Raw genomic sequence first — 13,010 nt, forward strand, 5'->3', positions numbered from 1 at the left:
AATAATAAGTACCCGTGTTAGAAAAGAAGCCACCATTTTTTCAAATCTTTTTTTCAACATAGTCCGCTTTTAGAAAGATACACTTCTCCCAACGCTCCGACCATTTTTTTAACTCATTTTAAAAAATAGGATTTGTCGAACTCTCCAAAATACGCCTCTGTATCGATGAAGACTTCCTCGTTTGAACTAAATTTTTTCCCGTGAGCCATTTCTTCATATTAGGGAACAAGAAAAAGTTGCAGGGAGCCAGATCGAGTGAATACGGGGGAGCGGCAGCAATTCATGCAGTTTGGCGGCGGCGACAATTCCGGATGAATGAGTTGGTGCATTATCGTGGTGAAACAGTACCTTCTTTTTCACCAAATGCGGCCATGTCTCCTTCTATTTTTTGTGAAAGCGGTCCAAAAACTCACTGTAGTATTGTCTTTCTTTTTCTTAAAAAATCCACGAGGATGACGCCGTTGGCAAATCAAAAAATCGTCGCCATGACCTTGCCGGCCGATGGAACTGTCTTCGCCTTCTTTAGAGCAGACTCACCAGGAGAAATCCATTGTTTTGATTGTTGCTTAGTTTCTGGTGGTTTACAAGTCGACTTGACTTAACAAATTGCTTTAAACACTGCTTCGAAGCTAATAGCTGCATCCGCTTGTTGTTGCTTGTGAGCAGTCGCGGCACCTATGGGCCCGACAATTTTTTCATTCCTAACTTATCATTTCAAAAATTAATTGCCATTCCGGTCAACACACCTATAGCCTCTGTTACTTCGCGGACTCAGATTCATCGATCAGCGAGAATTATGTAGGGGAGGGGGCCCAGTTGTGACGCGGGTTTTGAAAAAAATTAAAATTTTTTCCTCAGTTCCGCAAATTGAAAAATGAAGAAGTTTAACATTTAACTATTAACCAAACGCAACTTTTCTCCAAAGAAAGTATGTTTATTTGAGTTACTCAAAAAATTTTGGAACAAATTTTTTCAAGATAACTTTTTTTAGGACAAAAAAAAAGTGGCCCAGTTGTGACGCACCTCAAGAAATTTACTGGAAATGAGAAAATATGAAAGGAATGTCACACCAGTTGTTGTGATTTAATGATTTATTTATTTTGAAGGCTTTCAATGGCAAAAATAATGAAAAATACAAAAGAAAATGTCCTTCAATGGCCATAAATGACAACGATTTTTATTCATCATCGTCATCTAAATATTCCTAGTCGTCGTCCACGTCACTTTCGCAGTGTTTGCAAGTGAAATAACTTGCCTGCATGTTGGCGCACTTCAAATGAACTGGACGCTTGCATACGTTGCAATTGATCGAGTTGGCAGTTGGTTTTTTTTAAACAACAACAAAAATGTAGGAATTCGGCAGTTCTATATGATCGTAGTGCAAAAAAAAGGTGCGTCATAACTGGGCCACCCGCTGAGTCACAACCGGGTCACGATGCTATTTTGTGTATGACAAGCAAGTTTTTTATAGACACCACATAATCACATAAATCCATATAGAATCACAAAATATACGGCAAATACAATATTTTGATGCATTACACTCGCCTTTTCACTGTTAATTTCACAAAATTTTGGTACTTTGAAAAAAATCAAAATAACTTTTTCGCACGATTTTCAACACGATGTTTGGTGCGTGTATACACAATGCGACTACTAACGTTGGTGTCTGCACAAAAACTGCTGAACGTCAAACGAACATGATTGGCAGGGCTCAAACTGTCATTTTCATACCGCATGTCAAAAATATTTAGCTGCGTCACAACTGGGCCCCCTCCCCTACGTTCTGAATGATTTTCTCGGTAACCACGTCTAGCGGGCGCCTTGGTTGCTCCTCATCAAAAACGTATGTTCGCCCACGTTTAAATTCGATGAAAAGATGGTGAAGCGTCCCCATCAACAGCATCCAACTCGTTTCCACGACAGTCGGTTCTACGTTACCGAATCGACCCGGATTTATATCCGGCCGAGGACTGTCACTCCAGCAGCATTTCCCGTATTTAAGTATGGGGAATGTTTATGCAGCTACAACAACAACAGCATGCAACTTTTATCTCCTCGCATTTTTTCCTATCCAAAAACAGAAAACGATACTTCTCTTTTTCCATCTTATCGAAAATCACGAAGCACGTCTTACTCGAATAGTTGCCAAATCCAAACCAACCTATCAATCAGTCTGAAATTTGTTTTGCTGTCGTTTTATAGATAGCAGCACACGATGCTAACACCAACCTCCCTCAGGAACACCCTCTGTTTTCAAACACGGGTACTTATTGAACCACCCTCGTACATTACAATTTGTTTGAAGTATCTATTAAGGGGTAACACCACTCTACACGCGTAAAATAAACACGATTTTTAAAGAATTTTTTTGTGTAGAAGGAAAGGGAAAACAATCACTCTGATTTGGGAAGTTATTACTTATATACTAAAATACAAAACAACAAAGTTTGATCGAAAAATTTTACAAAATGGCGGCATTGGAGACATTTTTGTAATGTGGTTTCTCTTGAAGGAGCTCCGCGGCACGCAGCACAGAGGGTGCAAATTTTAATCTGGAACAAGGAAATTTTTTTTTTCTTAATCTAGATAAGAATAGCTAGAGAAACACGTAGGGGATTTAAAAAATATTTATTTTTGTGGAATTAGCAAGCATTTGAAGGAAAAAACTCTATTTAGGACTAAAAAAACGGCACTTAAATAATTATAACAATCGTTTAAATTAATCTATCGAAAATCCCCTACGCTCTTCTCTTAAGAAGGTTATTATACAGACGTAGTGAAAAACCTGATTAAAAATATTTAAAATTGTTTGAGTTATACTGCGTGCCAATTTCAGAAAACGTGTTTTGAGAAAAACGCGTTTAAAGTTTGGAAATTTGGAGAAATCGTTAGGTAGCAGTCACTAACGCTTGGTTGAAAGCTTCAAATATTTATGAAATAAACTTCGGTAACGTATAAAACTTTTTGTTCTGTATTTTAAAAGGTTCAAAGAATTTTTTAAGCTTATAAAAAAAAAATCAATTTTTTGAAATTTCTAGAGTGGTGTTACCCCTTAAGACTGGCTGTAACAACAACGACAACAACAATAGCTAGTTGAGATTTTTGAAATACATACAAAAATTTTACCTCTGGTGCAAATGCGAGGTTCGCCTTTTATAAATATTTAGCGGCTTTACATCACTACATGTGATCGGCTGTAATTCGACACTTTTATCGAAAAGTTTGGTATTTTTAGTATAAACTTAAATATAACGTTTTCACAAACACTAACTAACCTTTATTTGTTAGTTTTTCAGTGAATTGAAAAATTCATCTCGCTCAAAAGATAAAATTAGCTCGTAAAAATTTTCGTGCGATGATTTATAACGATTTTCGACGTGAATTATTGCGACAGGAGGGCATTGATCAACTTACTTCGACAACCACTGTGAATCGCTGGTACAACGAGTTCCAGTGTGGCCGTCGATTCTTGGAGAATGAATTTCGTGAAGTCCGTCGAAAAACAGTTGTTGTGCCAGAGACATATAATTGGTAATATGAAATCGCCATTTGAGGTATCGCAAAATAGAGGCGACATTAGGCATTAGTGGCACCAGCATATATTCAATATTGCATGAACATTTGGTCGTAAAAAAGATTTGCCTTTGCTTGGATGCCGCATAATTTGGCAATTACCCAAAAAAGGACTCTTGTCGATTGGTGTAAAGAAATGTTGAAGAAATTCAGATACAGTGGTTCAAAGTACGTCTGTGGCATCATATCAGGTGTAAAATTTTGGATATATGCATATGTGTCGAAAGCAAAACACCGATCGACAGTATGGGTGCCCAAGACGAGCTTAATCCAACAAAAGTTATTTGCAGAAACTGCGCTTCAAAGCAAATGGTAGCCTGTTTTTTCGGGAAATCTGGTCATGCCGCAACTGTACCACTAGAGAATCGCAGTCAATTATTTGTTCGCCCGAAGTTTTCACAAAGTTTAGGAAAACCAACTGCCGAAGACGAATCATCGCATCAAGGCAATGCGCGCTCTCATATGTATATCGGCTCCCGCAAGAGAGTTTTTGAGCATTCAAACGGTAGGGTCAATTAATGGGTCATCCACCTTACGGCTCTGATTTTGTTCTCGAAGATCAAAAGTAAAATGCGAGGCCAATGTTTTCCAACGCTATTGAATTCTTTAAGCAATACATTTTGGAGGTTCTGAGTGGCAAAAGTGTTTTGAAAATCGGTTCAAGCGAATGCAGAAGTGTATTGACTTCCAACAATATTTTGAAAAACAATAAGTTATTATTTTACTGTGTTTTTGTTACTTGGCGCAAAATATAAAAGGCAACCCTCGTACGTAGTAAATTGGAGTATTCGCACTTTTGTCGGCGCGCATAAAAAATTTGTTTATATCGCTATGACAACTCAGCCGAAAAGTTGATTTTATATCTAGGAAGCGGTTGTGTTTATTGGATAGTCGGTTCCCGGACAGTCGGTTCTACATCACCGCAATGACCCGAATTTATATCCGGCTAAGGCATGTCACTACAGCAACCTTACCCGTATATGTAAAGGGCCTTCCAATAACAGGTGTTATTTTGAATAGCCCGCTATTTCGGTATATGTCGCTTTTGAAGCTGTCATTTTTGGGTATTTGACAAACTACGCCATTAATAAAAATGGAACGGAAAGAGAAATTATTAAATATTGAAAATTTGGCAGAGACGGTTCGTAAAACTCGAATATTTTTGGGTCATCATCAAGCACCTTGTCGGACCGCAATACTGAAATTGGTGAATAATTCGAGCTGTTGGGACAAATAAGTGATGTGAAGAATAAAACCCGTGCACGTCGCTCAAGAACAGCCGAAAATATTGCTGTTGTAGCCGAAAGTGTTGAAGAAAACCCAGGTTTGTCCATTCCTCGTCGTTCTTTGGAATTAGGAATTCCACAAACGTCATTACACCGTATTTTGCATAAAGATTTGGATCTTAAGGCTTATAAAGTCCAGTTATCACAAGACTCAAGCTGGCCGATCATCACCAACGTCGTGTCTTTGCTGATTGGGTCGTTGAAATGCATGAAAATGATCTGGAATTCCACCGAAAAATCATCTTGAGTGATGAGGCCCATTTCCACCTCGGTAGCTTCGTCAACAAGCAAAATTGTCAGATCTGGGACCAAGCGTTATTGTTGGAAAGCCTCTCTATCCTCAACGTGTGTCTGTTTGGTGCGGTTTATGATCCGGCGGAGTCATTGGGCCTTACTTTTTCGATTTTTATGGCCGGAATTGGATGGTATTGATCTGGTCAACGTTTATTTTCAACAAGACGGCGCTACGTGCCACACAAGCAACGAAACCATTGATCTTTTAACAAAATAACACCTCTTATTGGAAAACCCTTTATTTGGAATGATTATGCTACTACAACAACATTGCATAGTTGCGTGTATTCGTTTGTTGCTATTATACCAAAGTAAAACAATCATAAAAAAATAATTTGTCCACCTTGCTTCAATGTTGTAGGTGACCAGATTAACGAAATCAGTCGCACTGGACTTTGTACTTCGTGATTTGTTTTCTCCCGTTGCTTAGTTACTTCAAAGAGCTGCTTCAGCATGGCAAAGCAAAAAATATAAGAGAACACCTGTTCATTGCTGTACAAAATTTTTATTTAGCATATTTTAAACCATCATGATAATTTTCTTCCAGAATATAACACATTTTATATATGTATTACAATATTAATAGCTTTTCACTTAAAACGAATTTTCATAAGAAATGTATAAAAAATAAATGCACACTTAGTTTTTCGAATTTCTGCCACTTGACGATTCCGTTTACAATTTCTGCACAAGAATGGAGGACGCACCGCCACCACCGTTACATATAGAGGCACATCCAAATTCGCCGGGCTTCAGCGCATGTGACAAATGTGTGACCAAACGAGCGCCAGACATACCAATTGGATGGCCGATGGACACAGCACCGCCATGTATGTTGACCTTAGCAGGGTCGACGTCCAATTTTTTTATATTGGCCAATACAACCAGCGAGAAAGCTTCATTGATTTCCCACATTGAAACATCTTGCTTGTTAACACCAGCACGCTTCAATAAAAGCGGCACTGCGAACGCGGGAGCAATAGGAAAATCAATTGGATCCGTTTCGGCATCCTGGAAGGCAACAATACGTGCAAGAGGTTTCAGATTTAATCGCTGTGCTGCTTCAGCAGTCATCAGCACAGTGGCAGCACCACCGTCGTTCAAGGTGGAAGCATTGCCAGCTGTAACAGTACCATTCTCTCTCTGAAACACCGTAGCCAGTTGACCAAATTTATCGAAATTAACGCGCTTATACTCCTCGTCTTCGGATATAACTACCTCAGGTTTACGTTTCAATTGTATTTTTACCGGCGCAATTTCAGCATCAAAAGCTTTTTCAGTCCATGCTTGTGCTGAGCGCTTATACGATTGGATGGCAAAGTCATCTTGTTCCTGACGACTTATTCCCATTTTTTTGGCTGTATTTTCGGCACAGTTGCCCATATGAAACTTGTTGTAAACATCAGTGAGACCATCAAAGACAATGCCGTCAATCAATTGAATGCCCCCATACGGTGTGGGTCCACGTTTCATATAATATGGCACATTCGACATTGACTCCATACCACCTGCAACAACAATTTCTGCCTGCCCGAGCATCAGCGACTGTGCTCCCAGCATGACCGCCTTCATGCCAGAGGAGCACACTTTGTTCACTGTTGTGCAACACACGTTCTTCGGTAGGCCGGCGAAAATTGCAGCTTGACGTGCCGGTGCCTGACCTAAGCCCGCAGACACGACATTGCCCATAATAACCTCATCCACTTGGTCCTTACTGATCCCAGCTCGCTGTACTGCAGCCTCGACTGCTACTGCTCCCAGTTGCGTGGCTGACAAAGGCGCTAATTGACTTTGAAAACTTCCGATTGGTGTGCGGGCAGCGGAGACAATTACAACATCTTGTATTTTGGAACTGTATTTACGTGAGTAAGCACACAGTGATCGCGTAGCTCGTAGAAAACTTGCCATTTCAAATATGCAGTAGAAAAATAATTTTCAATCGGAAACTGCCAATCATAGATGACTAGATGTGAAACTCTTTTTCTCGTGAGAGCGCTGAAAAATGTGCATTTTTTATAACATTTTCCAATATTGCCACACCGGTAGAAACATGAATTGGGTATTTTTGAACCAAAGGTCTGGAATTTTTAGTTTCCATACCACCATTGAGGTTAGTATTTAGTGTGCGGTTGCCCAATAGCCTTATATCACTCGTAACCCCCAACATATACTAAAAATAAGCACAATCCGTATGAAATATGTACATAAATAAGCAAAAAATTTAAAAATTTATATGTAAATGAAATTATTTAAAACTGATATTCATAAGTAATTTAATAATAATAAAGTTATGAACCCGAAAAACATAAGTTATAATTAAAAACATGACTTATTGCGATTTTTTAATATAACACAGAAAGTGGGTAACAAAAAACAAAAATTCTCAAACAACGAACAGAATAAGTTAAAGCAGATTACTTTTAATCTTCGTAAAATATCTCAAACTCAAATTGAATTCCCTTACCTACGCTTTTCACTCATAGAATATTTACGTATATACCAATTTACAGACATAAACCAACATACAGATTTCAATAAAAGTACATGTATGTACGAGTAAAATGTATTCATATGCATATGTGCATAAGACTAATTAAAGTAGAAGTTGAAAAGGATATAAAAGGCTTTGAAAAATTCTAAAACTCCCTTCAATTTAAATTATTACGTTTCAATTGAATTAATTTTAAGACAAATAATTATATACATTTCAACACGTCATTTCTCCATTAAGCAAAAACGAACTGTTTTCGTCAGTTATTTTCGGCGCGTTTCTTCTGGCAGTCTGCCATTTCGCCTATCAGCTGTTCAAAATCCCATAATGTGTGAGTGCTGCCAAGTTTTGAAACGTCCTCATGGGCGCGTTCTCTCTCAAAATGAATAAGTTTCACATCTAGTCATCTATGCTGCCAATAAAGCACTACAACTTATCAACTAGGAAGAACGGACCTGTTGAAAACTTGTCAAATATTGCATAACAAATCAAAAGCAGGGTTGTTTATTGAGCCAAAATTTGTTATTGTTTCACCAACTGGTAAATATATTATTATTATTTATTTATTTATGTCAAATTTACAACTATGGGTTATTCTTACCATAGATGACTCTTACAATGATTGGCCTTAAGAATAGTTTTCATAATTGAATTGTAGACGAAAGGATTAACAATAAAATCAAAATTAAAATTACAGCTAGTGTTAAAGAATTTGAAGTTGGAGAAGGTATTAAAAAAGGAAAGTAGGTTAGAAATAGTAGTAGTAGGAGTAGGGATTAATTGGAGTAGATTGAATTAATGGGAAATCATTTGAGTACATTCAGCAATATACGGCAAGATAACGGCAAAGGTTATGTTTGAAGCGCAAGCTCTCTTTTTCACGATTAATTTTTTGTGGTAAGTTGTTCCAAAGACGCACAGAGAACACAAAGTATTGATCTTCGGTCATCAAACAACTGTATTTATCGGGACTAAGTTTAACGAACCGCAAAATTTTGAAAACATTAGTCGATTTCTGAAATAACTGGGTTCCTGAGTATTTATGATCTTTTGGAGTAACACTAAACTTATAAACTTAAATTCCTTTACGTGAATTTCAAATACATATATTTAACAAGAAGAAAGATCATTGAAGAAAGATATACAAGCACACAACCTGAAAATAAATATTGTTTGGGAAAAAGAAATCCATTATTCTTGCGTAAAAATTATTGCTTAATTAGTTTAAACTGTTTCATGGTCGATCTTTAGCTCCTGAATGATGCCACGACTAGTAATATGCCGGTCAACTTCGATTATTTCTGTGATTTTGTCGACATTATCAACATTTTCTTTAACATCAAAAATATCCGAGCAGAATTGACAAAACCAAAAATGCACGTAATTAACTGTTACAGTATCGGCCCCATAAATACAATTTATCAAAGAAAAACTGTAAAATATATGAAATTTACTCTTCGTTGACTTCTATTATTAACAAAAACAAATTTTTTTGTGTAAAATATCACAATTATTGACAACGAGCATAAACTTTAAATTGTTTGACGACACCTTACGATCACTATAGCCAACTACCGAATTCTACTAGAAAAATAAAATTATTTTCCTCCCAACTAATATAATGATGAATATCACTAGCCGACTACATATGTGGCAACGCCATTCATTCTCCTTAAAATGTCTACTTTCATTACGCTTCCTATCTGCCAACTTTGTATGACGGTTGATAAACAGCAAATGACATTTCGAAGCAGAATCATCTCCGGAAAATTGCAAATTCACGCATCTAAATTCAGAACTCATTAAACATTTTTAAAAACTAACTAAAAGCTTATATTTTTCTGCAAAATGACTTCGGGAGGAGTGCCAGCAGAAGGAGTTCGTGAGAAAGCACTAGTGGAATATAGGAAAAAGCTACTGGAGCATAAGGAGGTGGAGTCGCGTCTCAAAGAGAGTAAGTGCCCTTACGATTTTACATAAACATCACTACTCAACCAAAAATTCAATTTCCTTAGAACGCGAGGAAATCAAAGAGCTCACAAAACAGTATGACAAATCTGAAAATGATCTTAAGGCACTCCAAAGTGTAGGGCAGATTGTGGGAGAAGTTCTTAAGCAATTGACAGAAGATAAGTGTAAGTAGTGAGTGAGCCACCTTGTATGATCAGATTTATATACGTCGATTTTTGTTTTCGCAGTCATTGTAAAAGCTACAAATGGGCCACGCTATGTGGTAGGATGCCGTCGGCAGTTGGATAAAAGTAAATTGAAGTCCGGAACCCGTGTCGCTCTCGATATGACTACACTTACTATTATGCGTTATTTGCCACGTGAAGTCGACCCCCTAGTATATAATATGTCGCACGAAGATCCTGGTGAAGTAAAGTATTCCGCCATTGGTGGACTTTCTGAACAGATACGTGAATTGCGTGAGGTGATTGAACTGCCATTGCTCAATCCTGAGCTGTTTTTGCGTGTAGGTATCACACCACCAAAAGGTTGTCTATTATACGGGCCACCTGGTACTGGAAAAACTTTGTTGGCCAGAGCAGTAGCTTCGCAATTAGATGCCAATTTTTTGAAAGTGGTTTCATCTGCTATTGTTGATAAATATATTGGCGAAAGTGCCCGTCTTATTCGTGAGATGTTCAACTATGCACGCGATCATCAACCGTGCATTATTTTTATGGATGAAATCGACGCCATCGGTGGTCGCAGATTCTCAGAAGGCACATCGGCAGATCGTGAAATTCAACGTACGCTTATGGAGCTGCTAAACCAAATGGATGGTTTCGATTCACTAGGCCAAGTAAAAATGATTATGGCAACAAACCGCCCCGATACTCTGGATCCTGCTCTTTTGCGTCCAGGACGTTTAGATCGCAAAATTGAAATACCACTGCCTAATGAACAAGCGCGGTAAGCATTAAATGAGTCAGACAAGGGAGTTTAATTGTAATAACTTTTCATATATATCGCAGTATGGAAATCTTAAAGATTCATGCAGCGATAATTGCAAAGCATGGGGAAATCGACTACGAAGCTATTGTGAAATTGTCGGACAACTTTAACGGTGCTGATTTGAGAAATGTTTGCACAGAAGCTGGTCTCTTCGCTATCAGGTAAATGTATATTTTGATTAACATCTAAATTGTGGTTTAAATACTTTTATTTTTCTAAAACCTTAGGGCTGACCGTGAGTACGTTATCCATGAGGACTTCATGAAAGCTGTGCGTAAGGTAGCTGACAACAAGAAATTGGAAAGCAAATTAGATTACAAACCAGTTTAGGCTGGACATCTTATTCGCAAGAAAATCCAACAAAATTTTCTATAAAATTACTCGAGTAACAAAATAAACTTTATTTACGTATTGCCCATAGAAATTAATTTCGCATATTTTATTCACTGCTTTCGAAAATACTACTTTTTCTTTTCTTCGATTCGTCGTTTTTTGCGTTCTAAGTACTCGCTAACGTTGTCATAGCGCTTCTTGAACCATGCCGACACGTCTTCAGACTTCCACACCTCCGTTTTGAACTGCTCTTCAACCATCTTAATCCAATTTTCTGGTACATCTGACGCCTTCTCCGACAATTTAGATATTTTCAAACTGAAGTGTTCGTCAATAATACCAATAGCATAAAGACTTTCATTTACAAAACATATATTGCTAACAATCACTTCCGGAAACTGCAGTACCGCGCGTGCCGAAATAACCCACTTGTCTGCATCATTTTTTCTAAGCTCATAAACACCAATGCATTCGTCAGGCTGATATAGCAACACAGCCGCTTGAAACGTATCTTCTCCAGTCAAACGCAAGCAAATCCGTAAAGCAGGTGCAGGTAAGTCTATCTTTGCCACTTCTTGGCCACTAATGAAATTCCATAGACGCAATGTTTTATCCCCAGATACAGAAACTATTGTATCCGTGTCTAGTAGAGCAATCCCGGACACAAATTCTTTATGCCCCAAACAGTAGCCATGTATATCATGTGTTTCAGGATAGTTCGTTACGCGTATTTTATCGTCTCTGTCGCAAGTGATAATATATTCGGCACTTGGAGTCCACACTGCATCGTAAACTATACTAAGATGTCCGAGTAGAAGACTGGGTTCATCTTCCAAGTTCACACAATCATACTTGTAGCAATCGCCCGATTTGTCAGTCACCAACAATGCAGTGGAATCATTGCTAAACGTAAGAGCGCTGGAAGCACGTGCCAGTGGACGAACTGAAATAAGTTTTGCGTATTCAGGGTGGCACTCATACAGAAGAACGGCCTTCTGACCTGCTGTGGTTACTGCGCACAGTCGTCTATCGGGTGAAAGTTGCACATGTAGTATGCTGGGCAATTCAATATTCACTTCTTTTAGTTTCTTCGACGCTTTACATTGTTCGTTACTCCCACCAGCTTCTGCGGCTTCGTCGACGTCTTTGAGTGTTTTCAACCCACATACTTTTAAGTCTTCAGGCAACTCGATCTCCTTAAATATTTGCAAATCATTTGGATTTACGAAGATAACTTTTCTATTTAATGCTATTATCAATTCAGGATCGGCATAAAAAAGCGTCGTCATTATTAGTAATAAATGCTTCTTGAATAAAATCACAGAATACTGCAAACAAAATTTCACTACAATTCACAATCTAATACAACGAACAAGTCACAATGGTTTATTAGTCATCGTTCGAACAGCTGATTGTCATATTTACTTTGCTTAAAGATGCAACATCGCTCATGAAAACATCGAAATGTTTAACATCGATGTTCTGTCGATGCTTTTAATATATTATTGGTACGCAAAACACAATTGTTTTTATAAGTGAATACTTCAGCTTTAGCAGTCGGATCTCTGAAATGAAGCATCTTAATATAAATGGCGAATCCAGTGCGGTTGGCAATTGCCAAATACGAGCATTGTTCAAATTTATCGCATCGTTTTATAACCTGCTTTTCAAATTCAGTCATCAGCGCAATAGTACTATCTAATTTTGGTGACAAGTTTGCCAGAATCTCTCGTTAACAGCGTACAAGTGGAATTACTTTACTTATCGTGCCAGAGTTTTGTCCGGATATTTCCATAGTCTAACTTTCAAAAGGCTTCAAAATTTCCGCAGGCATCCTACTTCGCTAGATGTTAGCATCGATAGAGAGTCTGATGGTCGCTATTATCATCGGACAAGGCCTATTGAGCATCTTAGGTAGCGCCATTAAAAAACAGTTACTTTATTTTCTTCGACTTTGACAAGTCCGACGTCAGCTTCTTTCGCAATGCATAAGAACCGAATAAAACAAACAAAAGTCGGAGAAATCACATGTTTGGGAAATTCAGTGAATGGCTTGGTAATATTGTGAT

General features: G+C 37.9%; 3 protein-coding genes across 3 annotated transcripts; 1 reads left to right on the forward strand and 2 right to left on the reverse strand.

Annotated features, from left to right (window-relative positions):
• Positions 1 to 5,645: 5,645 nt before the first annotated feature.
• Positions 5,646 to 7,382, reverse strand: LOC128856968 (acetyl-CoA acetyltransferase, mitochondrial). The gene has a single exon (XM_054092446.1). The coding sequence runs from the start codon at positions 7,062 to 7,064 to the stop codon at positions 5,832 to 5,834; it is 1,233 nt and encodes a 410-aa protein (XP_053948421.1). The 5' UTR covers positions 7,065 to 7,382; the 3' UTR covers positions 5,646 to 5,831.
• A 1,984-nt stretch (positions 7,383 to 9,366) lies between these two features.
• On the forward strand, positions 9,367 to 11,036 carry LOC128856971 (26S proteasome regulatory subunit 10B). Its single transcript, XM_054092447.1, has 5 exons — positions 9,367 to 9,601; positions 9,663 to 9,782; positions 9,846 to 10,566; positions 10,629 to 10,769; positions 10,836 to 11,036. The coding sequence occupies exons 1-5, from the start codon at positions 9,496 to 9,498 to the stop codon at positions 10,936 to 10,938; spliced, it is 1,191 nt and encodes a 396-aa protein (XP_053948422.1). The 5' UTR covers positions 9,367 to 9,495; the 3' UTR covers positions 10,939 to 11,036.
• Positions 10,935 to 12,314, reverse strand: LOC128856972 (tRNA (guanine-N(7)-)-methyltransferase non-catalytic subunit wuho). Its single transcript, XM_054092448.1, has one exon. The coding sequence runs from the start codon at positions 12,228 to 12,230 to the stop codon at positions 11,070 to 11,072; it is 1,161 nt and encodes a 386-aa protein (XP_053948423.1). The 5' UTR covers positions 12,231 to 12,314; the 3' UTR covers positions 10,935 to 11,069.
• Positions 12,315 to 13,010: the final 696 nt, after the last annotated feature.

The sequence above is a fragment of the Anastrepha ludens genome, chromosome 3 (genome assembly GCF_028408465.1).
Source record: "Anastrepha ludens isolate Willacy chromosome 3, idAnaLude1.1, whole genome shotgun sequence".
In the NCBI taxonomy this organism is placed as follows: domain Eukaryota; kingdom Metazoa; phylum Arthropoda; class Insecta; order Diptera; family Tephritidae; genus Anastrepha; species Anastrepha ludens.

Bases quoted from the DNA above. Each gene is read 5' to 3' on its own strand.
- LOC128856968 (XM_054092446.1), bottom strand. From the start codon at position 7,064: ATGGCAAGTTTTCTACGAGCTACGCGATCACTGTGTGCTTACTCACGT.
- LOC128856972 (XM_054092448.1), bottom strand. From the start codon at position 12,230: ATGACGACGCTTTTTTATGCCGATCCTGAATTGATAATAGCATTAAAT.
- LOC128856971 (XM_054092447.1), top strand. From the start codon at position 9,496: ATGACTTCGGGAGGAGTGCCAGCAGAAGGAGTTCGTGAGAAAGCACTA. The intron at 9,783-9,845 runs GTAAGTAGTGAG...TTGTTTTCGCAG, and splicing joins GCAATTGACAGAAGATAAGT to TCATTGTAAAAGCTACAAAT. The intron at 10,567-10,628 runs GTAAGCATTAAA...TATATATCGCAG, and splicing joins CTGCCTAATGAACAAGCGCG to TATGGAAATCTTAAAGATTC.